We start from the raw sequence: 27,811 nt of genomic DNA, 5'->3' as shown, positions 1-27,811 counted from the left end.
ATTATTCAGGCTAGTGGTTCTCACGATGGGGAGAGGGTTGGAATAGTGGGAGCCTTGGCTCTCATAATGACTGAAAAGTACAATTACGTTTTACTTGAGATAGGAGATGGTCCTTTGAAGTGCAAGGCAGCCTTCTTGAAGTGCAGGGAAGAACCCTCTTGCATGAAATACCCCTAGTGCCCCCACAGGGAATAATCAGGAGCATTACTTGGGTGGGTATGTTGCTGCTGGGGCAGAACTGTGCTTCTGTGTGCAAGAAGAGGGGAGTGGAATAGATATTGGGCCAGCAACTAGCCGCGTCTGCCACCATGCCCGTTTTTCTCACCGTGGGTCTGGTTTGTGCTGTCATTTCAAACTGTCTGAAATTAACCTGTGACTCCCGCTTTGTCCCATGGAGTTCCAGGTGGCACAACCGTGCTGGTGGAGCTGACTCCCGACATCCACATCTGTGGCATCTGCAAGCAGCACTTTAACAATTTGGACGCCTTTGTGGCTCACAAGCAGAGTGGCTGCCAGCTGACCGGCACGTCTGGGGCGGCGCCCAGCACGGTCCAGTTTGTATCGGAGGAAACGGTGCCTGCCACCCAGACTCAGACTGCCACTCGAACCATCACCTCGGAGACCCAGACGATCACAGGTATGGTTGGGGGGTGGGGTAGTCACTCGGAGTCGGCCTGGCTATGTCCCAGAGGCCTCCAGATCCTGTTAAAAATATAGACACCAGGGCCCACCCCCTAGGATTGCTGATTCATTATTTTAACAAGCTCCATGGGGAAGCTAGCTGCCTGGCCAGGATTGGGAACTGCTAGGTTAAAACATTAAGTGGTAGCAGTTATAAATTGTTGTCACGTGCTAAACAAAACTAACAGACAAAAACCAGGTTTTTAAAACAAAACCAAAAAAAAAAAAGCTATATACTAAGAAAAAAATACTTGCAAGAAATGGTAAAAAAGGAAAAAGTAGTTATTTGGGGGTGGTGGAAATATGTGTGTGATTCCTGAATTTGCATTATTTGTGTAAAGGACAAGAAAAATGTTTAAGACATTTAAAAAATCTATAAACAAGTATTGATGACTCCCCTTCCCTGTGCCGCCAATTGGAAAAACAGAAAAGGTCATCTTAGTTCTTGGTCACGTCCAAAAGAAACCGCAGATGGATCCAAAAGTTAAATGTGCACAACGAAGCCGTCAAAGTTGCAGAGTAAAAAGTATACACGTGCGAAAGAAAGAAAGTGAAGGTGAAGTCGCTCAGTCGTGTCCGACTCTGTGTCCCCATGGACTGTACCCACCAGGTTCCTCCATCCATGGGATTCTCCAGGCAAGAGTACCGGAGTGGGTTGCCATTGCCTTCTCCAGGGGATCTTCCCGACCCAGGGATTGAACCCAGGTCTCCCACATTGTAGGCAGATGTTTTACCGTCTCAGCCACCAGGGAAGTCCACACATGCAGAGGGACCCAAACACTCACACACCTCTATGCTTATTCCTTTATAATCTGCCTTAAGGGACAAGACAGATAACTTTAGTAAGTCACCCATTTATGAGATGGTTGGTAAACACACTGTTTCATCCTGTGGGAAAATAAAGGATGTATTTGTGGGGAAAGGCATCAAAATTTTTAAATCAAAAAATATATTGATACTGTGCCTTGCAAAGAAGGCAGTTATAGGATTGCTCCCCCCAAAGAAAAAGAATTGTTATGTGGTGGCAAATAAAATTACCATTTTTCCAAAGTAAAAACAATGTATATAAAAAGCCTAAAGACAACTGGGGAAATAAAATGCAGTACATGTGACTGAGGCCTAATATCCTTCAGATATTTAAAAAAAAAAAAAAAAAACTCCTAAAAACCAATAAAAGGACTGGATGGGAAAGTCAGCAAAGAGCAGCAGTTGCTATTCAAGAGCCAGTAAATATACAGGATGTGCCCTTGACTCATCATCCCTCAGTAATAAAGAAAGGCAAATCAAATACTGCTTTCCTTTCCTTTCTGGAGATATCCATTCATATAAGCCGGGCAGTCTTGTGATATCTTTCGAACTTTAATTTTTATGTTTAAAATATTTCACATTTTTAAATGTACACATTTACCCAGTATGTGCACTTCTGGGTATTTATCCTATAAAACTTGACAAGTGAAAATGCACAAGGGTGTTTACTGATATACTGTAAAGAAAATGGAAATTTTGTAATGTATATGTCAGGAGGAGATTAGATAAATAAATGCCATGATGGATAATGAATAATAATCTAACAGTTAGATGAATAAATTCAGACAGTGGAATGTGACTTAGCTCTGAAAAGGAAGCTAGATCTGTGTGCCCACATAGAGTCTCAAGGTAAATATAAACAGGCGTATATATGCATACGTATTATATTCAAGGAAAGCTTCTAGAACAGGAATGAGGCAAGTAATGTTAATGAAAGATGTCAACTCTGCAGAAGGCATTAGGAGATGGTGGGGACTCTGGTGAAATAGAGAAAGTTGCTCTTTGGATTCAATCAGTTAGATATTTGTGTTTTTCTGAGAAACTGAAAAATGTAAAATTTCCCAAATTTTAAAACTTTGTTAGGAAACTTCCCTGTCAATTCAATGGTTAAGACGGTCCTTTCACTGCAGGGAGTACAGGTTTGATCCCCAGTCAGGTAACTAAGATCCCACATGTCAGGCGACGAGGGGAAAAAAAAAACTTTGTTGGTCAAACAAAATACATCTGTAAGCTTGACCGAGCCCATCTGCAACTTCTGACTTGTTTTCAGTGTTGTGCAAACAGTTAATTTGGAGCTAAGATGGGGAGAACCTCCGAAGGGTACCAACTTTTACCTTATCATTTGAACATTGATGTTGTGTCTGAAATTTTGGCAGCGGGGAAGTTCGTGGTCATTTCCTTAATGCATCCAAAATAATGTTTCTTCTGAAATTTGTTAAGCATTGAAATATGATTGATCACCTCACAGACTTTCATCAGGTTACCTTGAGGTCTTCCCACGTTCTCCCAAGTTTCTCTTAATCTCATCTTAGAGGAAATCACGGAGAAAATGTTCAGACTGAAACCCACCTTAGAGATGGGCCTGGTGCCACCTTCTCATCTTACAGCTGGACAAAGGGAAGCTGCGAGTGGAGATGAGAGATGGTCAGGGTCCCAGCACAGGTTCCAGACAGTCCTGGGACGTACGTCCCTTGGCCCTGGCCCTCGTGGTCTTCTCCCTGAAGATTGAGTGTCGGGTTCTCTGTTTTGAGAAACAAGCTCCCGGTCACCCCGCACCCCGGTGTGAAGCCTGGGACCCGAGGCCCCAGCGCAGGGAGGCCTCAAGACCCTTCATCTGTGGCCATTGCCTCTCTCTGGGCTCTGAGCCTTCCCTGCTGCCATCCCCTCTGCCTTTCTCGCCTTTACCTGGCTGACACCAGCCCACCCTCAAAACCTAAGGTTCAGGACCATCTGCACACAGGACCTGGCTGCATCTCAGGACACACCGCTCCCCTCTGACTCACAGTAGCCGTGATGATGTCCTTTCTGTTTCCCGAGCGGGCCACTCTTCCTTGAGCCCCGGGGCGTTTGCATGTGTTGCCCCGCTGCCTGGAGCTGACTTAATGCTGGTGTGTGTGTCCGAGCTGGGCTTAACTGCCTCGCCCCAAAGAGCCCCGCTCTGAGGCCACACACACTGGCATTGTTCTCTCAGATCAGGTGCCCGTAATTAAAGGATCTTTTGCAAAACAAACTTAGGGCCTGTCCCACTGCTGAACCGTAAGAGCCACGAGGTCAGGGGCTGCATTTGACCCGCAGCATCATATTCCTGGCACTGGTTCAGTGTGGGGTATTCACAGGGGCCCACGTCTCACGTCCATTGGTGAAGCTGACCACACACCACACAACCACCCCTTCCTCCGTCCTAGTTCTCGGCTCGGAGACCTTCCCCCGCCTCCTGGCATCTCCACGGCCCCGCCGTCGTTGACAGTAGCCGTGCCTCAGCTTTCCCAACCACCCCATACGCCCAGGTGCCCACTGCACAAGTGTTCCCCACCGCACAGAGCTGCCGGGGGCACCACGCGCCGGAGACAGGCTGCTGGGCCTTTATCCCAGTCAGCAACCCTGGGCTGTGGGCATGTTGCTCACTCAGATTCCTCATCTGTAGAAAGGGATTGTTAAAAAGGGTCCCTAAGACTAGCAGGTGTGCCTCCCAGGTGCCTGAGGGGTAAAGAACCCGCCTGCCAGTGCAGGAGACGCAGGTTCAATCCCTGGGTTGGGAAGATCCCCTGAAGAAGAAAATGGCTACCCACTGCAGTATTCTTGCCTGGGAAATCCCATGGACAGAGGGGCTTGGCAGGCTATGCAAAGAGCTGGACATGACTTCGTGAGTAAACAGCAAGTACTATTAGGTTGTAGAATTAGGTGCCTAATAGGATTGGGTTATTGTGAGACTCTGCAATAATCCAAATAAAGGGCCTATGACAGTCACTGGACTCAGTAAACGACCGCTTTTATTAACATGAAGGCCTTCCCTGGTGGCTCAGCTGGTAAAGAATCTGCCCGCAATGCGGGAGACCTGGGTTTGATCCCTGGGTTGGGCAGATCTCCTGGAGAAGGGAAACGCTACCCACTCCAGTATTCTGGCCTGAAGAATTCCACGGACTGTGGAACCTTGGGTTGCAAAGAGTCGGACACGATTGAGCGATTTTCACTTTATCAACATAAATGACTGAGCGACTTTCACTTTCTTAACATCAGGATGCATGCCCAAGTGAGACTGGCAGGGCGCTGAGTCTCTGCCCGACCCAGCTGCTCTCCCAGCGTGTGCCTGCAGCTCTGCTCCCAAACAAGCAGCATCTTGCTTCCCACCCCCCCACTTTCTTTTACACTGTTTATTTTGGTTTGCTGGGTCCAGCTTCCCCAAAGTTTGGGCTTCGGTGTTGTGGCAGCGGCAGTTTGGACCAGGGTCCCTTGGGATCTCGTTAAAGCTGCTGGTGCCAGGGCTGCGCCTCTGAATCTGCCTGGCTGAGGCTCAGGTATCTGCATTGTTAGCAAGCTCCCCAGGGGACTCCAGGCCTCGACCCCCACCCTGGCAGACTCCTCTCGATACCCACACCCAGACCTTGTCCAGGGCTATTGGTGCCTCTTCAGTCCTTGATTAAAACAGACCCCCCCCTCCTGCTCAGTCGCTTCAGTCTTGGTGACCCCATGGACTATAGCCGACCAGGCTCCTCTGTCCATGGGATTTTTCAGGCAAGAATACTGGAGTGGGTTGCCATGTTGGATATAAAGTAAAATTTATTCTCTGCCTGCTGGCTTTGAAAGCTGCCTATCATTTGGCATTTGATTTGAGAACTTTTCTATAAAAGCAATAAAATCAGATCTTGACGCTGGTGAAAAAAAACTAGCATCCTACATGCATTTTCTAAGTTCCCCGCTTGAAGTCATGGGGCTTGGGGTCAGGCCCCTGTGTTAAAGTCTTGGCTGCAGAGGGCCTTAGGAGCTGTGTGAGTGATGCAAGTTATCAGAGCTTGCGTTGTCTCCTTCTTAAAGTGGGGACAGAAATACATAGAAAGGCCATGGAACTTGGTTGTGGAGAGAGTCTAGTTTCCTGAGTCAGACTGCCTGGGTTCAGATCCCAGCCACGTCACTTCCCATCCAGGTAACCTCAGGCAGGTGACTTAGGGTCTCGGGGTCTCCACTTGCCCAGCTGTAAAATAGGAGAGTAATGATAGTACTCACCTCAGAGGGTCGCTGCCAGGGGCTCCTACATGGCAGACACTCAAGGTGTCAGGGTTAGTTCTCATTACTTACTTATTGAATCGGGGACTGCAGAAATTAAGTGAAACAGCTCATGGAACATTTTACGCAGGCCCTGACTCATGGCAAGCCTCCAGACAGTATTAGTTGAATTATCACTGACTTTTCCCACCTCTTCTGGTTCGTTCTGACTTTTTCAGGACCCAGGTTAAAAGTCACCTACACCTAGAAGCTAGCCATGATTTCTCCCTCCCTTCCTCACCCCGAAGGCTAGGTTCTTCACCACTTCTTCAACTAGCCCTTATCACAGTTGCCATCAGTTTGTTTGGTAACAAGCCGTCTTTAGCCAGAGCAGTGAATGCAGATGCTCCTGGGAGCAGGCAGGGGCAGTAAATACCGCAGCAGATGGGCTGTGAGGGGCAGTGGGCAGGCTGCGGACGACCAGCAGAGGGGAGCCAGGGGGCATCGCCAGCCGGCCTTGGAGTCCCTGGGAGCTGGGTTAACTCCCCGGGGCGGGCTCTGCTGTTTCCGTGCTGAACAGAGTCACAGAACGTCCACATGGGACAGGGCAGCTCTGACTGTGCTGGGGCAGGCTGGAAACAGCTCCTCTGTCATCATGCCTGAGCCTCAGAACCGCGGGCCTCCCCCTGCCCCGCTGGCCTGCTGCTTTATCGATTTTATCTGCTGCTCTAGCCTTCTCTGCATCTGAGCACTAGTCGCTAAGATATCAAGTCATAGGGTTGTCCCCACTTCCTGGCAGCCTCCAATGCAGGCTTCCTTGAAGCCTCCTCGCAGAACCATCTAACATGAGCCCCAAATATCTAAAACTCTACATGCTTCCAGGCACCCTCTTTTGAGACCCTCCACAGCCCCCGTGGGGTGAGGATTCCCTTACTGGACGGAGTAATCAGCTTATTCAACTACAGGTATATCCCTGGTGGTCTTTGGCCAGAGGTCATTGATGTGGGGAAGACCCAGCCCACCTAACTGATTTTGAAAGCCTAAAAAACAGAATTATCTGAAGGCTCAATTTGGCCTGTGGGCCTCCAAGTAGTGGGTTGTTTTGTTTTCTTCACTTTAAATGACCCTTATTCTGTATTTGCAAAGCAACTAATTAGTTGGAAGCAAGGTAGTGGTTTAACTTCCAGTTCACTAGACTATAATCTCCCTGGTTTAGTCATTAAGTCGTGTCCGACTCTTCTAACCCCATGGACTGTAGCCCACCAGGCTCCTCTGTCCGTGGGATTTCCCAGCCAAGAATACTGGAGTGGGTTGCCATTTCCTTCTCCAGGGGATCTTCCCGATCCAGGAATTGAACTCGGGTCTCCTGCACTGCAGGCAGGCTCTTTACCGACTGAGCTATGAGGGAAGCCCCATAACCTCCCTGGAGCAGGGACTAATCAGTCTTGCTTTCCGGCCGCCCAGCCCCAGGCCTGGCACATCCTAGGCGCTCAGTAAAAGTTCCCAAGTAAATGCAGGAGGGGGCGGAGTTCAGATTAAACTCGTTCAAGTCCGTGATGTTCATGGCGTGGCGCCGGCTCCATCATGAGGGCCCAGTGAGGACGGCTCTGGGACTGGGGGGTGCCAGATGCTGGAGCCAAGATAATGGAGATGCTTCCCTTGGAGGAGTCCAAGCTCGTACGGGAGCGGAGGAGAACTTAGTTGTAAGACATGGAAGCCCAGCCATGTGTGACCAGCACCCCCTTGTGCAGAGAGTTCATGGAGTAGGTTGGTCTCGGCGGGGAAAGCCACGGGGAGAAATGGTGAGTGAGATCACACGCATGGTAGACCTTGAGAATCTCACCTGCCTTTGGGAGGAAGACAGCAGGAGGGGGGTGTTTCCTCGCGCAGGTCTGGAGGTGGAGAAGCTGGTCCCTGCTGCTGAAGGGGAGATCTGACCACAGTGGCTGGTATGGAGTAGCAGCCCCTGCTTTGATCTGGCCTTTATTCTGGAGGAGCTAGGGAGCCAGTGAAGGCTGTTGAGTGTGTGAGCAATTTAGTAAAACAAACGAGGTAGTGAGTTGCCAGGAGAATCTGGCAATAATAATAGTAATAGCTAATTCTTGTGTGAGTGTTAGTCGCTCAGTCATGTCTGACTCTTTGTGACCCCAGGGGAGCCCACCAGGCTCCTCTGTCCTTGAGATTTCCCAGGCAAGAATGCCGGAGTGGGCGGCCATTTCCTCCTCCAGAGCGTCTTCCCCACACCAGGGACGGGACCCACGTCTCCTGCACGGGCAGGCGGCTTCTTTACTGCTCTGCCCGCTGGGAAGCCCAGCTAATTCTTGCATGCTGCTTATTATTGTGCCAAGCAGTTTTCTCAATATGTGAAGTAGGTTTTCACAACTTCAGTTGTTAATGAGTTTAACGTTTAATTTAAAAAAGTTAAATTTTTGCAACATATATTAGCTACTAATAATTATTATCCCTGTTTTACCCATAATGAACTAAAGCACAGAGGCGTTAAATAACTTGATCGAGGTGACAGAGCCAGAAAGGGGCTCGAAGCCAGACCTGGGGCTGGAAGCCAAGCTCTCAGGCTGCAGAAGCTGTGCATCTGACCGCCCCTCAGCACCCTTGGTAAAGTCCTCATCGCAGCCTTTCTCAAAAGAACCCCCTGGAGCTTCAGTAAGATGGAGATCCCCAGCCCCCTCCTTTAACAATCCTATCTGGGTAGTTCTGAGCAGGGTCCTGGGAGTCTGGGCCAGCCAGCGAGGGCTTGGGTTAGTTCAGATGCTTTCGGTTGCTCTTACTAACGCTAAGCTACAAGAGGGCTGGACTGTGAGACACTGCCTATCTCAGGATAAGAGCTGGCAGGGCAGACCCAGGGTTTGCGTCTTGCTCTCCCAGGCAGTAATCCTCCTCATGGCCACAAGGTGGCTGCTTTCCTCCTCAAGTCTTCACTCAGCCCTGCTCAGGGATGGGGAAAGGGACCTTCTCTTTAACAGAGAGGAAACGCTTCCCCAGGAATCCCAGATGCCATTGGCTAGGATGGGTAACAGGCTCAGTTCCACTGTCTTGGTGTAGCCAGGCCAGCAGGGGGTCACAGAGAAGGGGCTTAGCAGTGGAATCCAGCTCCAAAGCCCTTCTGGTCAGCTACTCCTGCCACTACCCTCCTGGAATAGTCTAGAGCAGAACTTCTGAAAGCTGGTATGCAAAAGAATGGAAAACGTGAGTAAAATACAGCTATAAACATACCCAGACTGTACCCAGACCTCGCATCAGAATCTCTGCTTCCTGATCAGTTTTGAGAACCCGGGCCAGGAGAAAGGCAGGAAAGAATGGAACTCTATCGGTGGCAATGTCTGGCACATGGGTGCTTCTTTTTTCAAAATAGATGTCCACAGCAAACCGCAGTGTCTTTGTTCCAGCTCCTAACCGCAGGGCAAGTGGGTCTGATCGGTCCAGCTTCTGTGCCCGTATAACAGTAGATTTAAATATGTGACAGTGAAGGAATAGCCTTAATTTGTAAAGATCATTTACAAGTCATGAGGAAAAAGTAAAAGTTTAATAGAAAAAAAAAAAGCGCTAATAGCCTGAACAGGCAGTTCATAAAGAAGGTATGTGGATGAATAAAATATAGTGAAAAGGGATTTTTTTACCAATTAGGAAAGAAATGCAGATCACACTAAAATGATCTCATGTTGTCCTGTCAAGGTGAAGGGGAGAATATATACTGATTTAGATTTTCCTAAAGGATCTTATAGTTATGGGTCACCAAGCCATAAAATGACCATTCCATTTTGACCTGGTTCTTCAGCTTACAGGAAGGTATCCAGAGAAACTAACAAGATAAGTTAAAATTTTTGGATAGGTGTTATTTATAAAGGTAAACCCCTAGAAACCAACTCAATGTCCAGAAAAGAGGAAACGGTTAATTTAGCTGGGACAGCCCACATGGTGGCATGTTATGTAGCCAGAAGAAATTGCGTTTTGGGTGAGCTGATAACGTGGCAGAATGCTTTCACAGAGCAAAATTGTTTAATCGTTTAATAAAAAAGAAAAGAATACAAAACGATTTAAGCCATGATCTTAGTTCTGTATTTTTAAACTCTGTGTAAAAAGAACACGTTGGCCATCTGATCAACAGGTGTACTTTGAGCCCCTGTGCTGTGCCAGGTTCCACGCGCGGTTCTAGCAAACGGTGATGGAGGGAAATACACGTCCTCACTGGGCGCATCCAGCCGAATGGTGGAGAGGAAGGGCCTCAGATGCTTTGCCATGTAACTAATTACAGCAGAGAGGAGTGCTTCAGAGGAGAAGTGCTGGATTCAGCGAGCCCCTCCTGCAGGGGCACGCTGCCACGGCGGGGCAGCGTTGGTCAGGTTTTCTCCACGCCTTTCCATGCTCCCGGGATTTTCTAGTCGCTTTTTCTTTTGTTTTGACGATATAATACACTTTTAATTTTAAAAAAGAGAAAAGGATTAAAACTGGAGTTTTTAAGTTGAAGACGAGAAAGGAGAAGCGAAGGGCCTTGGGAGGCGTGGACGACCTCAGATGTTTGAAGAGCAGTTTCGTGGGAAGAGCTGCAGCTGGCCCCTGTGAGCTCAGTGGGTCTAAGACATCCAGTGGGTCCTAAGCTCAGAAGGCGGTTTTGGTTCCCTATGAAATTCATGCGACAGTCTTACTTTTTAAGCAACATCATGGGTGAATAACTGAACACCCGAGGCGCTTCTGCTACAAACGGAGACTGCGCCTAACACGCTGCGTGTCTCAGACGTGCGGCTGGGCACACTGGCAAGCCAGGGAGAGCCCCAGAGTCCAGCAAAACCGAGAGCAGGTGTGAGGCTGTGAGCTGCTGGGGGTGGAGGGGAGGCGTGGGGGCTGATCCAGAAACACTGGACTTGATTGTTAGAGCCGTACCCACAGGGAGACGAGGCCTTGAACTCTTGCAGAGAGTTAAAAGTGAGACACCCCCATCCCACCCACACCCCCAGAAAGCAGCAGCTCATGCTACAGGTCACCCCAGTGGAAAGAAGGGTTGAGAACATTCTTCCCTGGGCGTAAGTCACATCTCTGCTGGAAGCGCTTCCCCGGCTCAGCAGATCTGGGTGCTTGGGGTTATCCCTGCTGCCTTCACATATGCTGAACACTCAGATTCCACTATTTATGCCAAATCTGAAGACAGACACGGGACCGCCCCCCACAAATGACCCCTCCAGTTGGATGCCTCCCCTAAAGACGCCAAAAGCACACGCAGCAAAGGCCAAAATAGACCAGCAGGACTGCGTCGATTTCTGTGCACCTAAGGAGACAGCCAGCGGGATGTAAAGACAGCTTCCTGGGTGGGAGGAAGTGTTTGCAAACCGGACTTCTGAAAAGGAGCTGCCACCCGGAACACTCTCAGGGTTCCCCTTTGCTGTGTCTCACCACAAAAGAGATGCTAAGGCTTGTGGGGGCGGGGCGGGGGCCAGGTAGCAGACAGGCCCGGCCATCTCCAGGGACAGTGGGAATCCCAGGCTCAGGACCATTCCGAACCCAGGACTCGCCTCCTGGAGGGTCACAGACTCTGCAGCCGGGCTGTAGGGAGTGCCTGGCCACTGTCACAACCCCCAGCCCCTGTGCCCCCCACATCTTCTTTCCCACGAGCCGGGGGGTCACGGTGGAGTGACCAGCCATCCTAGTTTTATGTCAAGTCTCGTGACCACGGGAGCCCCTCGGTCCCAGGCAAGTGGAAGTGGTTGCTCCCCTAAGCCTTGATCATTCCCGCTAAGAGTTTGGTGGCCAGTTCTGTTCAGCTGTAGGGATTAGTGTTTATTAAGACTCACTGTGCCCATATCCTGCACTACTGATGCTCTCATGAAGCTTTGTGATACCCTTGTGAAGTGGGCACAGTGATTATCCCTGCTGACGGGCTGGGAAACAGGCTCAAGGGAGCTCCTCGACTGGCCTGAGGTCCCACCCGTGGGAAGTGGCTGAGCCTGGACTTACATCAGTTCCCAGACACATTATAACACCTGAAACGGGGCTGCACCTTGGAATCAGCAAGACGGCTGCTGGCCCGGAGGCAGTCACCAAGGAATTGCCTTTGCACGTTTGTGAATAACCTGGATTATTATCAGTAATCACTGTTTTACTCACTTTGGCAGAGAAGTGTGCATTTTTTTTGGAGCTCTGTGTGTTGGGTTTAATTGCTGTTTGAAATGTCTCCTGAGATACTGCAAGATGACTCAGGCTGAAGATGAAAAGTAACTCTACCCAGAAATACCTGGAAATAGTAGTAGGGGGTCCATCTGATATTGATGAAGCAAATTTTGTTGCTGGAGGAACAACCATTGGTTTTTGCAAAGCAACAACTGAGAGAGATGGAGTCCCTCAACTAGACAAAGCTGAATTAAGGTTACTGCTGAGCTGCGTGGAAAAGCATGGTCTGTACCATTAGTTCTCAAACTTGTGTTTATCAGAATCATGTGGGCAGCTTGTTAGACCAGATTGCTGGGCCCACCCTGGAGTTTCTGATTCAGTAGCTGGGGTGGGGCCCAAGAACTTGCCTCTGTAGCAAATTCCTAGGTAAGTCCATTACTGCTGCCTGGGCACCCAGCGCTGCGGGCTGGGGGCCACACTTTGAAAACCACTAGCTAAATCCCAGAGTAGACGAAGCATCTCAACAAGAGGCGGGGCTGGTTGGTCATGTCATCAAAGAGACTTGGCAAGAAGCTGGAACATCAGTTTGTCAGAATCTTTTGCCAGCTTTAAACAAAAGCCACTTAACTCCCCCCGACATATTTCAGCTGAGAAGAAGGGGAAACCTTGAGTTTGCTCAAACACCAAATGCCGATCCACCTGGGTGTTCTTTGACACACATTGGGGTGAGGTTGTCATTGCTCAAGGCGCCCAAGAGCTGCATGCCGGGAACGTGGATTTCCTGCCAAATGTTCAGTGAACTCTTAGAGAACTCATTCAATACATATACAGTCTCTAAGGAATATCAGTATATGTAAAATACCTAAGGAATATGAAAGCAGTGCGTTATCATGTGTTGAATTGACAGCTTTTAAAAATTTATTGTATATAAAATAATGTGACATCTTACAGTCTATAACATCTTAGCTTCAAAGAGAGAGAATGTTTGTTTTAAGAGAAAACATAACTGGCACCTCAGACCTTTGGAGTGGGTATTACTGCTTCAGGCAAAGCTGAAATAGGGAGTGATGTCAGACCTGTGTTGATTTAAAGAAGTGTACTTTGTAAATACAATGGAGAAATGTCAAAGGCGGTGCCTCCGTGACTGAAGTTTGGGAAGCAGAGTATGACACTGGCTCTCAAAATCATCAGGAGGGCCTCTCAGCCTGACAGGTTCACCTGAAAAAGCCCTAGAGGCCGTATTTACTCCTGTCTGAAGCCAGATCTCCGTGTGACGATTACATATCATAAAGGAAGAAAGAAAATACATATTCCCAAACTGCAAACTATAAACTTAATTAACAAAGCAGTAAAAACAGTTTTAAGAAAAGACGTTTGGGACTGCCTGTCTTACCTGTTATAATGAGAAAAGTTAAAGACAGAGATGATAATGATGTTTGGTCTTCTTTTCATTTATTCTTTTTTCCTCAAAACTTCTGTGAGACTATAAGGTTGGTTTTGCGGCTGGTTGGTTTTAGGAGTGCTTGAAGAGTGTTTGTGTTTAGAGAGTATTCGTAGTTTGCCCAGAATTCCTTCAGTCAGCTCCTTTCTGGTGTTTGAAAGGATTTTGTGATAAAGCTTCTGAAAGTACAGGACCTAGTGCATTTGGGTGAAGTTAACAGAAAACCTACCTGGTATAAATGATAGGACATTTCTTGTTTATTTAATGAGTGTGGATTTGAATGGGTTTCAGGGCTCTGGCTCAGCAGCTCCCTTTATGGTTACAAAGTGGCTGCCTAGATCCAGACATCACATCCTCATCAGCCATGTCCAAAGACAAACAGTAGGGCAACCAGGGCAGCAAGAATGAGTTTCCCTCAACTACTTCTCTTTCTGCCCCCACCTTTTTTTTAAACCAGGGAGAAAATCTTTTCCAGAAGCCCCCTCAGTGGATGTTCTCTAGTGTCTCATCAGCTAGAACAGGGTCGCGTGATCACTCCTAAGCAGCAAGGAACAGTGGAAAAACAATCTAACATAATCATTCTCACAAAGGAATGTAGGCAAAGGGAGTAAGCTACTGGGTATGCATATTAGGAAAATTAGTAATCATCCTATCTTTTAGTTTCAGCTCCAGAATTTGTTTTTGAACATGGCTATCAAACTTATCTGCCCACGGAAAGCAACGAAAACCAGACAGCCACTGTTATCTCTCTCCCTGCCAAGTCACGTACCAAAAAGCCCACAGCCCCACCTGCTCAGAAGAGGCTCAACTGCTGCTATCCAGGTAAAGGCGGCGTTGAGTCCTGTGTGTGTAGAGAATGTGACATTCACCAGGTCCCGGGCTCGAGCTCCTGGATTCCCGACAACTGGGCAAAGCTGTGCTGCAAACTGCCTGGCTTAGAGATCAACCCCACAGAATTTCCACCATCATGCATGGCGCACCTCTCACTGCCTCTGCTCACCATGCACTTGGGCTCTGAGACTTTAACAGCCAAGGACCTTTGAATGGGAACAGTGAGAATTTCAGATTTCTGTGAATTTTTCTTGGTGCTACAGCTTAGGAAGATATCCAGAGAAATTGTCCCTTACCTACTTTAAAAAAGGAAAACAAAAAAATTTATTTGGAAATAATTTCAGACTTAGGGAAAAGTTGCGAAAATAGTACAGAAAGTTTCTGAGCAGCCTTTTCTTATTGTTGTGTCTGACTCTTTTCCACCCCATGGGCTGCAGCGTGCTGGGCCTCCCTGCCCTTCACTGTCTCCTGGAGTTTGTTCAAACTCGTGTCCATTGCAGTCAGTGAAGCTAACTAACCATCTCCTCCTCTGCCGGCCCCTTCTTTTCCCTTCGACCTTTACCTTTCATCCGGATTTCCCAAATATTAACATATCACATTTGCTTTGTTTTTTCTGGTGGTTGGTGGGTTAGTCACTTCAGTCCTGTCTGACTCTTTGCAACCCCGTGGACTGCAGCCCGCCAGGCTCCTCTGTCCATGAGATTCTCCAGGCAAGAATGCTGGAGTGGGTTGCAATTTCCTCCTCCAGGGGATCTTCCTGATCCAGAAGTTGAACCAAGGTCTCCTGCATTGCAGGCAGATTCTTCACCAACTGAGTTACAAGGGAAGACCCTGTTTTTTTCTAAATGTACATATATTTCCCTCAAAGTTGCAGACATGACCTTTACCTCTAAGCACCTTAATATAAATTTCCTAGAAACAAGGAAATTCTTTTATATAACCACAGTACAATCATCAAAATCAGGAAATTAGCATTGATAAATGCTGTTATCAAACTGCTGACTTTATCAAGAGTTTGCCAACTGTTCTCATTAAAAGTCCTCTGTATCAAAAGAAAAATATTTTTCCCTTGGTCCAGGATCCAAGTTGTGATCACACATGGCATTTAGTTTTTATGTGTCTTTAGTTTCCTTTAATCTAAGCTTTTGTCTTTCATGAACTTGATATTTTTGCAAAGTAACAGGCCAGTTATCGCATAACATGTTCATCACTTTGGATCTGTCTGATTAGACTTAGGTGCAGCACAGAAGTGATGTTACATGCTTCTTGACTCCTGGTATCAGGATTCACACTGATACCTGTTGGTCCTGCTGCTGCTGCTGCAGCTAAGTCGCTTCCGTCATGTCCGACTCTGTGTGACCCCATAGACGGCAGCCCACCAGGCTCCCGTCCCGGGATTCTCCAGGCAGCGCACTGGAGCGGGCTGCCGCTGCCTCTCTGGCTGGTCCTGTTGCCGTGCTGTTAATGTCCATCCGTGGGTTAAGGAAGTTGCTTTGCGGCTTCTCCGTTCTAGAGTGACTGTGTCCCTCTGTCGTTGATCTCTCCTTGCCTTTTTAAGGTTGCCAGTTCAAGACTGCCTATGGTATGAAGGACATGGAACGTCATTTAAAAATCCACACTGGTAAGTGGTCACACACGTCCCTCCTCTGCTGGGAGCTGGGGGTCCAGACAAGTCAGACACTTGGTATGACACAGACCTCACTGGCCGTCACGGGAACACAGACAGAAATGAAATAAAAACAAGATGCTGTTTCTACACATGATTTTGGCAGCAAATGTTTAGAGCGAGAAAACTCAGTGCTAGAATCGATAGGAGCAAACAGGAGAAGAAATGTGAACAGGTATGGGCATTTTGAATATTGATGTGCCAGAATTAATTACAACTTAAATGCACCTGCTCTTCTCATCTGGAGGAGAATATCTTGTAAGTGTGTGTGTGTGTGTGGTGTGTGTGTAATGACCGGTAAACAGAGCAAGAAGGGGGAGAATAGCAACTTTTCACTTAGGTATCTTTACACTAGTCATTGGACGGATACCTGAGTGTGTGATTTTTGCAGTTTCCAAGGGGAAATTTAACAAAAACTATTTTCAAAGGAGAAAAAAAAGACTGATGCATGGAAAAAAGAAAGCCACGATGATTTCTGGTGATTTAATTTCCTTTGATGGATCATTTTTGTGTCTCCTAGACTTTACGCATGGAGAAGAAATTGCTTTTAGGCTATTTTAAACAAAGTATTAGGTGCTTATAAGTCAAATGATATAGTCATGTATAAGTTCAATGAGTATCCATCTATATAAGGGAGGGACACTGATATTTGTCTTGGGCATCACTAATTGCCCAAAATCTGCTACTTAGCCTCAGATAAAGTATCTATAAGGTAAAATGAAGACAATAAGATATCCAGCAGTTATCTCAGATATTTCCTTGGCCACAGGTCTAATCAGCCTCACAGCATCTTGTCATTTGAATTTCATCGAGTTATCAGACTCTGAAATTATTGTTTCAGGTATTGGTAAGCATTCTCAATGTACCAAGCAATAAATCTCTCCTGGTGGGTTTTCCTATGTTGAAGTTCCATCAGTCACATATAGCATATTCATCATTGCAAGAGTAAAGTGCTATGATGACTTATGAAAATTAGGGACATATTATAAAGTATAAGTGAGGACAGCGGCCTGAAGTTCGCTGCTGCAGATCCTCAGGGAGTGTCCTCTCCTCCCAGTTAACCAGGCTTGGGTTTGTAAGGTGGCTTCTGTATAACTGTAGCGTCTCCATTAACATCTTCAAGTCGGAGAGCTGACAGAGTGTCCTTGCCTTAGAAGACGGTGTGGCCAGGACCAAGGGGAGCAGGACTCTGTGCCAGCAGAGCTGGCCCAAAACCACCCGCCAGGCTCCACCACTGTCCAGCATCGGAGTACGCAGGATGGCACCCACAGCTGTAGCAGCTGACAGTAACGAGAAGTGATGGTTGCTGGATTTTCCAACCATGAACATTTTTAATAATAAAATTATAATCTTTAATACACTTCTGTAGATGTATTCTTAAATCCCAGATGTTTATTCTATGAAGATAGTGATGACCTTTGACTGACAATTGACTTTAGCACTTAGCTATATAGGATTTGGTCAAACTATGTGTTTGGTATGTAAAAAGTGAAAATCCTGAGTCACTGCCTGCCTCCTTCATATCTGATACATGCCCCAAAGTCATCAGCCTTTATAGTCCAGCGTGTCTCATTCTTAAATTTTGGCATGAGTCGCTCAGTTGTGTCTGACTCTTTGCATCCCCATGGACTGCAGCCCGCCAGGCTCCTCTGTCCATGGGATTCTCCAGGCAAGAACACTGGAGTGGGTTGCCATTTCCTCCTCCAGGGGATCTTCCCAACTCAGGGATCAAACCCAGGTCTCCCACATTGCAGGCAGATTCTTTACTATCTGAGCCACCAGGGAAGCCCATACTGGGCTTTAACAGACACAAAATGTACTTTTTCCATTTCTTACGAAATTAATATTATAGACACTCTCACTGCACCTTGCTGTTTTTCCCTTAATGCTGGAGGTCTTTCCACATCCATATGTGGGTGTATCCACTTCATTCTTTCAATGGCCAAGTAGGAAACTGGTTCATTAATTTACAGTACATCCATACAGTGAAATACTTCACCCTTAACAATTATGTTCTAGAAATTTAATGATATGAACATGATTGAAATTATTTCAAGTATAAGAAAGTAGCCAATAATAGGAAGACAGTGTTGCATTTGGCTAAGAAGGCAAGGCCATCCTGGATTCTGATCCAAGTTGAAAGTGTTAAGTAAAATCATTGAGAGACACAGTACCATTCAAAAATAGGTATTTAAATTGATATTGCTCAGGAAGGCTTTTGCACCCCAAAATGTACACATACACATACAAAAGTCATCAGAAGAGTATACATCAAAAAATTGGCAGGTGTTCAAGGGTGGCAGGGCTTTCCTGATAGCTCGGTTGATAAAGAATCCGCCTGGAATGCAGGAAACCCCAGTTCACTTCCTGGGTCAGGAAGATCCCCTGGAGAAGGGATAGGCTACCCACTCCAGCATTCCTGGGCTTCCCTTGTGGCTCAGCTGGTAAAGAATCCGCCTGCAATGCGGGAGACCTGGATTCAACCCCTGGGTTAGGAAGATCCTCTGCAGAAGGGAAAGGCTACCCAGTCCAGTATTCTGGCCTGGAGAATTCCATGGACTGTATAGCACAGTCCATGAGGTTGCAGAGTCGAACACAACTGAGCAACTTTCACTTCACTTTCAAGGGTGGCTAGACGACAGGTGTGTCAGTGAGTACAGATTAAGCTGCTGTAACAAAGGAGCTCACGTGCCAGCTCACACACGGCAGGGGTCTGTGTCTGTCTGGCGTAACCACACAGCAGGGGTCTATGTCTGTCTTGCATAACCAGACAGCAGGGGTCTATGTCTGTCTTGCATAACCACACAGCAGGGGTCTGTGTCTGTCTGGCGTAACCACACGGCAGGGGTCTGTGTCTGTCTGGCGTAACCACACGGCAGGGGTCTGTGTCTGTCTGGCGTAACCACACGGCAGGGGTCTGTGTCTGTCTGGCGTAACCACACGGCAGGGGTCTGTGTCTGTCTCGCGTAACCGTCCAGAGGTGAGCAGGTGGTCTAGGCAGACAGGCAGCGTGTTCTGGGAGGCCGTCTGAGGACTGAAGTCCCGCCTGCTGTCACAGTGCGTTGGGCATGTATCCACCCTCTGCAGCCGTGATGTCCTCACATGTTTGCTCACTTCCATGTCATGGTAACAGCTGGCAAGACAGGTGGAAAGAGAAAAAGTAAAAGTCAAGCAATTTCCTTTTAGGAAAGGAACACGTTTACCTTCTCTGCTGTTTGATTGATGGTGACTTTATTGCAGAATCACCCCTGGCTGCAAGTGAGGCTGAGAAATGTATTCTTAGGCTGGTCAGCCATGAGCTCAGAGACTCTTGAGTTTTGGGCTGTGTCTGTTATGAAAAAGGAAAAAGAACAAATGGGTGTAAAAGACAAAGTTTCTCATTTTTACTTAGCTGCACTTTAAAATTTGAGCTGCTTTCTATTTTTAATTGATAAGGAATTCATATTCACTGTCAGAGAAATTAGAAAATCCTAATCAACAAAATAGAAGCAGTTCCCCGTCTCCCAAGATGCCAGCTCTTTGCCGACGACCCATCTAGCTTTTTTCATTATTATTGTTTCTTTATTTGACTGCACTGGGTCTTAGCTACAGCCTGTGGGATCTAGTTCCTTCACCAAAGATTGAACCCTAGCCCGTTGCATCGGGAGTGCAGAGTCTCAGCGACTGAACCTCAGCTAGCTGGAGCCCCAGCTAGCTTTATTTTTTAATTGGAGTATAATTGCTTTACAATCTTGTTTTAGTTTCTGCTGTACCACAAAGTGAATCAGCTATGTGTGTGTGTGTATGTAAGCATATATATATATATATATACACACACATATCCCCTCCCCCTTGAACCTCCCTCCCTCCCCACCACCCCACCCTCTAGGTCATCTCTAGGTCATCACCGAGCACCAAGCTGGGCTCCCTGCGCTGCACAGCAGCTCCCCACCAGCTGTCTATTGACAACTAGAACCCATCCATCTAGTTTGGGGGGTGGGGAGTTTCCAAATATTCTTGGGCGACTGTGCCTTACTCTTTTCTTAAGGCCGCGGGAAGTAAGCCTCTCTCTTTTTTCGTTTTTTCCCTGCTGCCGCGCGTGCTTGTGTGAAGGCGACAAGCCGCACAAGTGTGAAGTCTGCGGCAAGTGCTTCAGCCGGAAGGACAAGCTGAAGACCCACATGCGCTGCCACACGGGCGTGAGGCCCTACAAGTGCAAGAGCTGCGACTACGCGGCCGCCGACAGCAGCAGCCTCAACAAGCACCTGCGCATCCACTCGGACGAGCGGCCCTTCAAGTGCCAGCTCTGCCCCTACGCCAGCCGCAACTCCAGCCAGCTCACCGTGCACCTGCGCTCCCACACGGGTAAGTCCCCCGTGCGGCCCTCGCTCTGCGCGCCCGCCGGCCTGGCGCTCAGGCACCGGCACCTTCCCGCGCTGAGTCACAGCCTCGGGCAGGGAACTGCGCGCCGCAGTTCACCCCCCAGGGTGCCGTCTTGCTCGTCAACTGCTCAGAAGCATCTTTCTCTGAACAACAGGGGAGAACAGTCAGGTTCCAGCTTTGTGCATTTCCTTATATAGCTCTGTAACTCACCCACTAGCATTTCATCAAGAAGGTGCTCGAAATGAAATAGAGATATAAAATGCATTTTTAGTAAGTGCACAACATGTGGTTAGACATTTCGATGATTGTTTTAAAGAATACTCATCACTTCATCATGGGACAGCTTGATGGAAAAACTCAGCAGAGTAGGTAACTTAACAAATTAGGTACGTTTCCCTTTTAGCAAGTGTGTGTCTGTTAGCTTTCGATTCACTGACGCTGTGTAACAACCACCACAAAATCTCAGTGGCATAATATATTAGTAAAAGCATTCATTGCTCACATACTTCAGGTCAGCAGGCAGTTGGCTAGACATTCCGTTGATCTTGGCCGGGCTTAATCACGTATGTGGGAAAGGCCGGGTGTCCACTGACCTTGGCTGGGCGTCTGCCGGCTGTCCCCCTGCTTTAGCTGGGAAAGTCCGGCTGTGTCCTCATACCTCATGGCCTCCTCTGGGCCCAGTGGGACGATGGCAGACAAAACGAGCATGCCCCTGTGTGTAAGCTCATGGCAAGCCTCTGCTTGCATCCTGTTGGCTAAAGTCAGTTACCTGATTGGACCTGGTATCAAGGGGTGGGGCTGAGCTCACCCACAGTGGAGGGTCATCAAAGGTTACATGGCGAAGGCCGTCTTCACACCAACCGGAGTTCACTCCACCATCATCCACTTCTCTCTGACAGGCAGGTGGGTTCTTGCTCTCCCCAGATCCCCACAAGTCACATCTAATCATAGAATCAGCTTTAAAGACCAGGATCCTATGATCTCCATCAGGCATAGATATGGCTTCTCTTGACCTAGAGCCTTTTGAATTTGAAATAGAAAGGCAAATTGTCTGTCCCCACACTCCCAACAAATAGCAGTGAAACACAGTCAGAATACTTGGAATAATCCTGCCACTCCAAGGGGGAGGAACAGGAGGCACTTGGCAGTCACTGGTCCACAGATTTCTGAACTCTCTCTGGAAAGATGCTTCTAGGTCCCCCAACTCTGAGGACAGGAAGTGTTTCTTGAATAAGCGTTGGCCCAGCTGCCTGGCTTTCGGCTCTGTCCCCTGCAGCGTCCCCTTCCTTCTCCACTTCTGAAAAGGAGTGGAAATGTACTTTTGAGAAACTTTCTCCACCTGGTTCCATCCTAGAGAAACTTGGGGTCTTTTATTTTTCTCTAGACTGGTGACATCGTTGCTAGTAGAGCTCCCTTAAAACTCTGTGCACTTCCTGTGTGTCTGTGTGCCAGAAGCCACACCCATACTCCTCTTGGAGACTTGCCTTTCTTCTAAACCTAATTATAGACACTTTTGGCATGTAGCCTTCTGGAGGTTGAAACCAGTGAGACTTTTAGGAATCCTTGTCCAGCTGAGAGGACTTGGCTGGCACCAACTTTATTCTTTTGGAGATTTTAAGCAGGAACCTTATGCTTTCACCCCTCTTTCCCCATTTGCTCTTCCCTCTGAGATCAGTTCCCTGGATATGATCTTTGTCTTACTTTGAAAATCTTTTGCTGGTTGGAGATGAGAAGCTTCATCCCGACCAGCACATCTTTGACTTTCTGTATTGTCTCTAGATTCCTTTTTGAAATGGCCTGTTCTTGTTTGAGTTTGTCTCTTTCTTGTGGGACCTTATCAGACACAGCTTGTAAGACACTTTGACTGTTCTGCTTAGAACTAATCTCTTTGCTCAGATCCAAACTTCAGTGGGTACACTTTCTATCTTCTGAGTCACGACAGGCGAGTTTTGCCAAACGTCTGCCGCTCAGTTCTGGCCATCACCACTATTCCCTGCCTCTACCTGCCGCCCAGTCCCACAGCCAGCGCCACATTATTGTACTTTTCTGCTAAGGCAGCACTGTGTTTCTGGATGCTAATATGTGTATCAGTTACCTAATGTCACAATGATGCTGCGTAACAAAAGGCCCCAGAAAGCCTCAGTGGACGCAGCAGCATGCCTTCTCTGCGTGTGTTTGGGGATCAGCTGAGTGTCACCTGGTCAACTCTGCTGGTCTTCGCTGGGCTCACTTACAGATGCGAGGCTCTGCCAGCTGTGGGCCGGGTGTCCAGGGGCCTTGGCTGCAGCCGCCCAGCTCTGCTCTGCCTCTGTTACCCTCCTTCACAGACCAGCGGGCAAGGACAGCATTGGCCTTCTCATGGCAGCGGGTGACAGAGGCGCACGTGGGCAGAGCCTGACTCATGGGCCCTGGTTCATGCCGCTACTTGCATCAAGTCTAGTTGGCACACCGTCTGCCAAACCCAGCGACATGATTGAGGCTACCATCTGGGGGATCATGGAAGGTCACCCTGCCCCTGCCAGGAGAGCCTGCATAATCACTTACCTGGGAGAGGCTGTGGGTGCAGAGAGGGCCAGGAGGTGGGGCCCTCTGGGGACATTAAGATACTATAGCAAGTTAAGACGCTGGCATGACTGCTGTCCATTTGATTTTCTTCAGAAGTCTCTCCCACCTAAGTTAGGGGCACTGAAGGATGCACTTAGCGAAGTGGGTCAGAGTCAACTTAGGAGGGAAAGCTTGCCATTTATAGTAGCGTTTTTAAGTTGGTCTAGTCTTCTTGCCTGGAAAATCCCATGGGCAGAGGAGCCTGGTGGGCTGCAGTCTGCGGGGTCGCTAAGAGTTGGACACGACTGAGCAACTTCACTTTCACTTTTCACTTTCATGCATTGGAGAAGGAAATGGCAACCCACTCCAGTGTTCTTGCCTGGAGAATCCCAGGGACGGGGGAGCCTGGTGGGCTGCCCTCTATGGGGTCGCACAGAGTCGGACACAACTGAAGCGACTTAGCAGCAGCAGCAGAAAAGGTGTACTTTCTAAAAATTTAACTGTATGCCAGTTACGCAGTGTCTCCATGGAACATTCATTTCCCTTTTATAAATCTGTGGCACTTGTAATTTCTTTAAGTTGTAGAATTAATAGAAGTTTGTTTTTACCTTTTCCTCTCTTGGATCAACTACCTTGTCTTAGCAGCAACCTGAACTCAAGAAAGCTCTGTCAGCTTAAAACACATCAGTTGCTTATCCATTGAGCACCACTCATTGAGTCCTACCAGGTATCAGATACTGTGGGAACCAGGTAGTGGGTAGGAACAAACGTAGTCATTAGCTTTGGAGAATTTCTGGTCCTATGGGACTGGTACTAACATTTCTGCCTCATTTAAGAAATTAATTTACGGTTAAAAGGAAAAGGATTTCCCTGGTAGCTCAGCTCATAAAGAATCCGCCTGCAATGCAGGAGACCGGATTCTATCCCTGGGTCAGGAAGATCCCCTGGAGGAGGGCATAGCTACCCACTCCAGTATTCTTGCCTGGAGAATTCCATGAACAGAGGAGCCTGGCAGGCTTCAGTCCACGGGGTCGCAAAGAATCAGACATGACTGAGCAACTTTCACTTTCACTTTAAAAGGAAAAAGAACATATAAAAGTTTTTTAAAAAAGGAAAAAGATGATGATGAAGAGATTTAAACCCTCTGCTTTCATGTCAGAAAGTGCTGTTAAGCTCTGCAACTCAGCTCTGAGATTTGGTTACCTGGTTTTTCCAGGTTTGACCTTTGCTGGTTGCTTTAAAAAAAAAAAAAAGGCAAACAGATGGTCACTAATTGAGGCAGTGATGTAATTGGAATGCCTAGTAGAACATTCTGAAGCAACAGTTCTTCCTCTGAATTCACAGACACCTCCACCCCGAGATCCATGAGTAGAATTTAGGAGGCCCATGAACTTGGATGAGGGAAAAAATCACATCTTCGTTCTCACTGATCTTACTGGAGCGTGATGTGTCCTTCAGTTATGAAAACAGGCATCCAATCTGATTACAGTATGTGTGACCTTGTCAATAGAAGTCACAGATCTTTTTATAGCAAGTATTTTTGATCGATCAAAGTATAGTTTACTTTCTTCTCTATTTAGAAAGTATTGTAGTCCCAGAGGAGCCTGGTAGGAGGCCGTCTGTGGGGGACGGACACGACTGAAGTGACTTAGCAGCAGCAGCAGCAGACCCGCCTCTGCAGCTTGTCACTTCATGCACTAATAAAGCACACACATCACCAAATCACAGACTTTTTTCTTTCGATTTTTAATAACTTCCAGTACAACTAGTTTCTCTTGTCTTCCTATTGATTTTTATTTTAGTTTACCTGTGCCTTTAAACGTTGTCCTGAGAAAGGGTCCACGGATTTCACTGCCGAAAGGGGGTCCCGTGGCATGAAAAAGGTTACGAGCAGCATTCTAAGGCAGAAGTCAGCAAACTTTCTTTTTCGTTTTGATGGTTTTATACATTTACTTATGGCTGTGCCGGGTCTTTGTTGCTGCGCGTGGGCCTTCCCCTGGCGCAGTGAGTGGGGGCCGCCCCACAGTCGGGCTGCTGGCTGCCATTGCGTGGCGCCTCCCAGTGGGGGGCACGGGCTCAGGGCACGAGGGCTCAGCAGTTGCAGCTCCCCGGCTCTGGAGCCCAGGCTCGGCAGTCACAGCACACAGGCCTAGTTGCTCCAAGGCACGTGAGATCTCCCAGACCAGGGATTGAACCAGCATCTCCTGCCTTGGCAGGCGGACTCTCTACCACCGAGCTAACTTTTCCATAAAGGGCCAGATAGTTAATACTGTAGGCTTTGCGGACCATACAGCGTCTGTCACAGTTACTCATCTCTGCTGTGGCGGCATGAAAGCAATCATCAACAACACATTATCAGATGCACGCGACTGTGTTACAATAAAACTTTATTTACAGAAATGAACTGTGGGCCAGATTTGTCCCATAGTCTGTATAGCTTACCATTCCTTGTTTGAGAGTTTCGTGTGAATGACCTTAGTGGCATTTTAGTCATGCAAAGCGTTGTTTGGTTTGGAGCGTCTTCATTTTCTCAAAGCTTATTTAATCTGCTCCCTGCCATTGTTAATTGCATTTATCGAACATCTCACGATGATGTTATAGGTCTTGTACCAAAAAACTGGAACACAAACCCACTCTTTTAAGTTTATGGTAAGAAAGCCTTGGTCATATGTACAGATAATCACCCAGCACCTAAAGTACCAGCTTTGGAATCAGCCTGGGTTGGAATCCGAGCTCTGCCATGTACTACCCAGTGATTGTGAACCAGTGATGTAGCCCCTCTAGGCCTCAGTCTTCTCATTCATAAATAGTACTGAGAATAATATTGACAGTGGTACCCACCTCATAGGAATGTCGGGATCTTCAAATGAGACCATTCTTGTGGAATGCTCAGCAGGGCACCTGCCTTCCCAGAAGCCACCGAAGACTCTTAGCTGCTGTTTCTCTTGCTCAAACAGCATTGCGATGGGTGGGCTCTCCAATTTGCTTCAGTTATCAGACGATTGGGACTTGGCATTCACTGAGGAAATAAATTTGGAATATCCATGTCCTTTCAGATGTTTGCAGTTTCGCTTTTCCTGTTCATCTTTCACCGAACATGAATCTTAAAAAAAAAAAAAATCAAGCAGCTGGATTTTGTAACTCCAAGAGTAAAGAACGCAGCTGGCGATGTGGGATAAATAAGTTGCACGCAATAAACACATCTTTAATGATAAAAATCTACACGAAGTATAAGCGGGGCGTCTCAATCACTGTAAAAAGAATATTCTGATGAGTGAGCACGGAGCTGACTGATTTGAAAATGCACCCTTGAATCTATTACAACACGTAACTCAATCAAAATCAACGGATTATGCAAAATTATACAACTGTGAATGGTTCCGTAGCAGAGCTAGCCTGATTGTTTTAAAGGATACACTGAGCATATTCACAAATCTTATTTTATGGGGGACGATTAAGCAGCTTGATTTTCAGGCTCCATTTTCCTTCCGGGTATTATGATGGTGGTGGTGGGAAAGTTTGGGGAAAGGAAAGAAGCCCCGGACCCCTCTTTTTTTTTTTTTTCCTCCCAGGGGCTGCTAGGAGCCGCAGTTAGAAGGTCTCCACCCGCCGGCCTCAGTTTGAGCGGGTTTCTGGTGTGTGCTTCGGGGGGATCCGCTGTGGTTGTTGCCTGCCTGTTCTTATCGAAACTCACCTTGTGTTGACAGGGGACGCCCCCTTCCAGTGCTGGCTCTGTAGCGCCAAGTTCAAAATCAGCTCGGACTTGAAAAGGCACATGCGCGTGCACTCGGGGGAGAAGCCTTTCAAGTGCGAGTTCTGCAGTGTCCGCTGCACCATGAAGGGGAACCTCAAGTCGCACATCCGCATCAAGCACAGCGGGGACAGCTTCAAGTGTCCGCACTGCGACTTCCTGGGGGACAGCAAGGCCACGCTCCGCAAGCACAGCCGGCTGCACCAGGCCGAGCACCCCGAGAAGTGCCCCGAGTGCAGCTACTCGTGTTCCAGCGCGGCCGCCCTGCGCGTGCACAGCCGCGTGCACTGCCCCGACAGGCCCTTCAAGTGCAGTCACTGCAGCTTCGACACCAAGCAGCCCAGCAACCTGGCCAAGCACGTGAAGAAGTTCCACGGCGACGCGCTCAAGAGCGAGGCGGCAGAGCGGAGAGAGGCGGGTCGGTCGAGCGGCCGCCAGGCGGCCAAGCTGGACGCCAAGAAGACCTTCCACTGCGACCGCTGCGACGCCTCGTTCATGCGCGAGGACTCGCTCCGCAGCCACAAGCGGCAGCACAGAGAGTACGGCGACGGCAAGGGCGCCGACGGGACGGTCCTGCAGCTCCGGGTGGACGCCGGCAAGCCGCCCGCCGCGCCCCTGGCCGTGGGGCACCTGCAGGTGCCCCTCCCGCCCACCGCGGCGCCCCAGTTCGGCGAGGGCAGGGTCAAAATCATCGTCGGCCACCAAGTGCCCCAGGCCAGCACCATCGTCCAGGCGGCGGCGGCCGCCGTGAACATCGTGCAGCCGACGTTGGTGGCGCCGAACCCCGAGGAGCTGCGGGGCAACAGCCGGCTGCAGATCCTCCGCCAGGTCAACCTGATCGCGCCCCCTCCGCCCTCGGGCTGCCCCAGCGAGGCCGCGGCGCTGCCCCAGCCGGCTGTCCTGCTGACCACCCACGACCAGACGGAGGGCGCCACTCTGCACCAGACCCTCATCCCCACCACCCCGGGCGGCCCCCAGGAAGGCTCTGGCAACCAGACTTTCATCACCAGCTCGGGCATCACGTGCACTGACTTCGAAGGCCTGAACGCCCTGATTCAGGAGGGGGCCGCCGAAGTGACCGTGGTCAGCGACGGAGGCCAGAGCATCGCAGTGGCCACCACGGCGCCGCCCATATTCTCCACGTCCCAGCAAGAGCTCCCCAAGCAGACTTACTCCATCGTCCAAGGAGGTGCCCACCCAGCCCTGCTCTGTCCCGCGGATTCCATCCCAGACTAGTGCTTATAAAACAAAGGAAGGGGGGAAAGGACTGACAGAAAAAAGAAGTCAGTATTCTGTGAGAGGTTTGCCTTTACTGTTTTCAAGGGCTGCTGTGAAAAACGCCTCGCCCCCATAATAAATTGCAATTTTATACTGCTCACTGTAATTTTTTTACACTGTGATGATTTTG

General features: G+C 48.4%; 1 protein-coding gene across 4 annotated transcripts in view; it reads left to right on the top strand.

The window, feature by feature from the left end:
* The window catches only part of ZFP64 (ZFP64 zinc finger protein), a 73,930-nt gene that overhangs the window by 2,732 nt on the left and 43,387 nt on the right, over nt 1-27,811 (top strand). The window contains exons 2-6 of one of the 4 annotated variants that reach the window (XM_068987168.1): nt 404-637; nt 13,910-14,071; nt 15,639-15,701; nt 19,839-20,090; nt 26,360-27,685. In XM_068987168.1, the coding sequence (XP_068843269.1) occupies nt 404-637; nt 13,910-14,071; nt 15,639-15,701; nt 19,839-20,090; nt 26,360-27,639 (1,991 nt within the window). In that variant the 3' untranslated portion in view covers nt 27,640-27,685. Of the gene's footprint in view, nt 1-397; nt 638-13,909; nt 14,072-15,638; nt 15,702-19,838; nt 20,091-26,359; nt 27,686-27,811 lie in introns of those variants that run through there. The other 3 variants (XM_068987167.1, XM_068987169.1, XM_068987170.1) reach the window with 3 other exon arrangements.

This window comes from Capricornis sumatraensis, chromosome 15 (assembly GCF_032405125.1).
Source record: "Capricornis sumatraensis isolate serow.1 chromosome 15, serow.2, whole genome shotgun sequence".
Lineage (NCBI taxonomy): Eukaryota > Metazoa > Chordata > Mammalia > Artiodactyla > Bovidae > Capricornis > Capricornis sumatraensis.
Note: the sequence above shows the minus strand (reverse complement) of the source record. Positions and strands in the feature narration are given on the sequence as shown.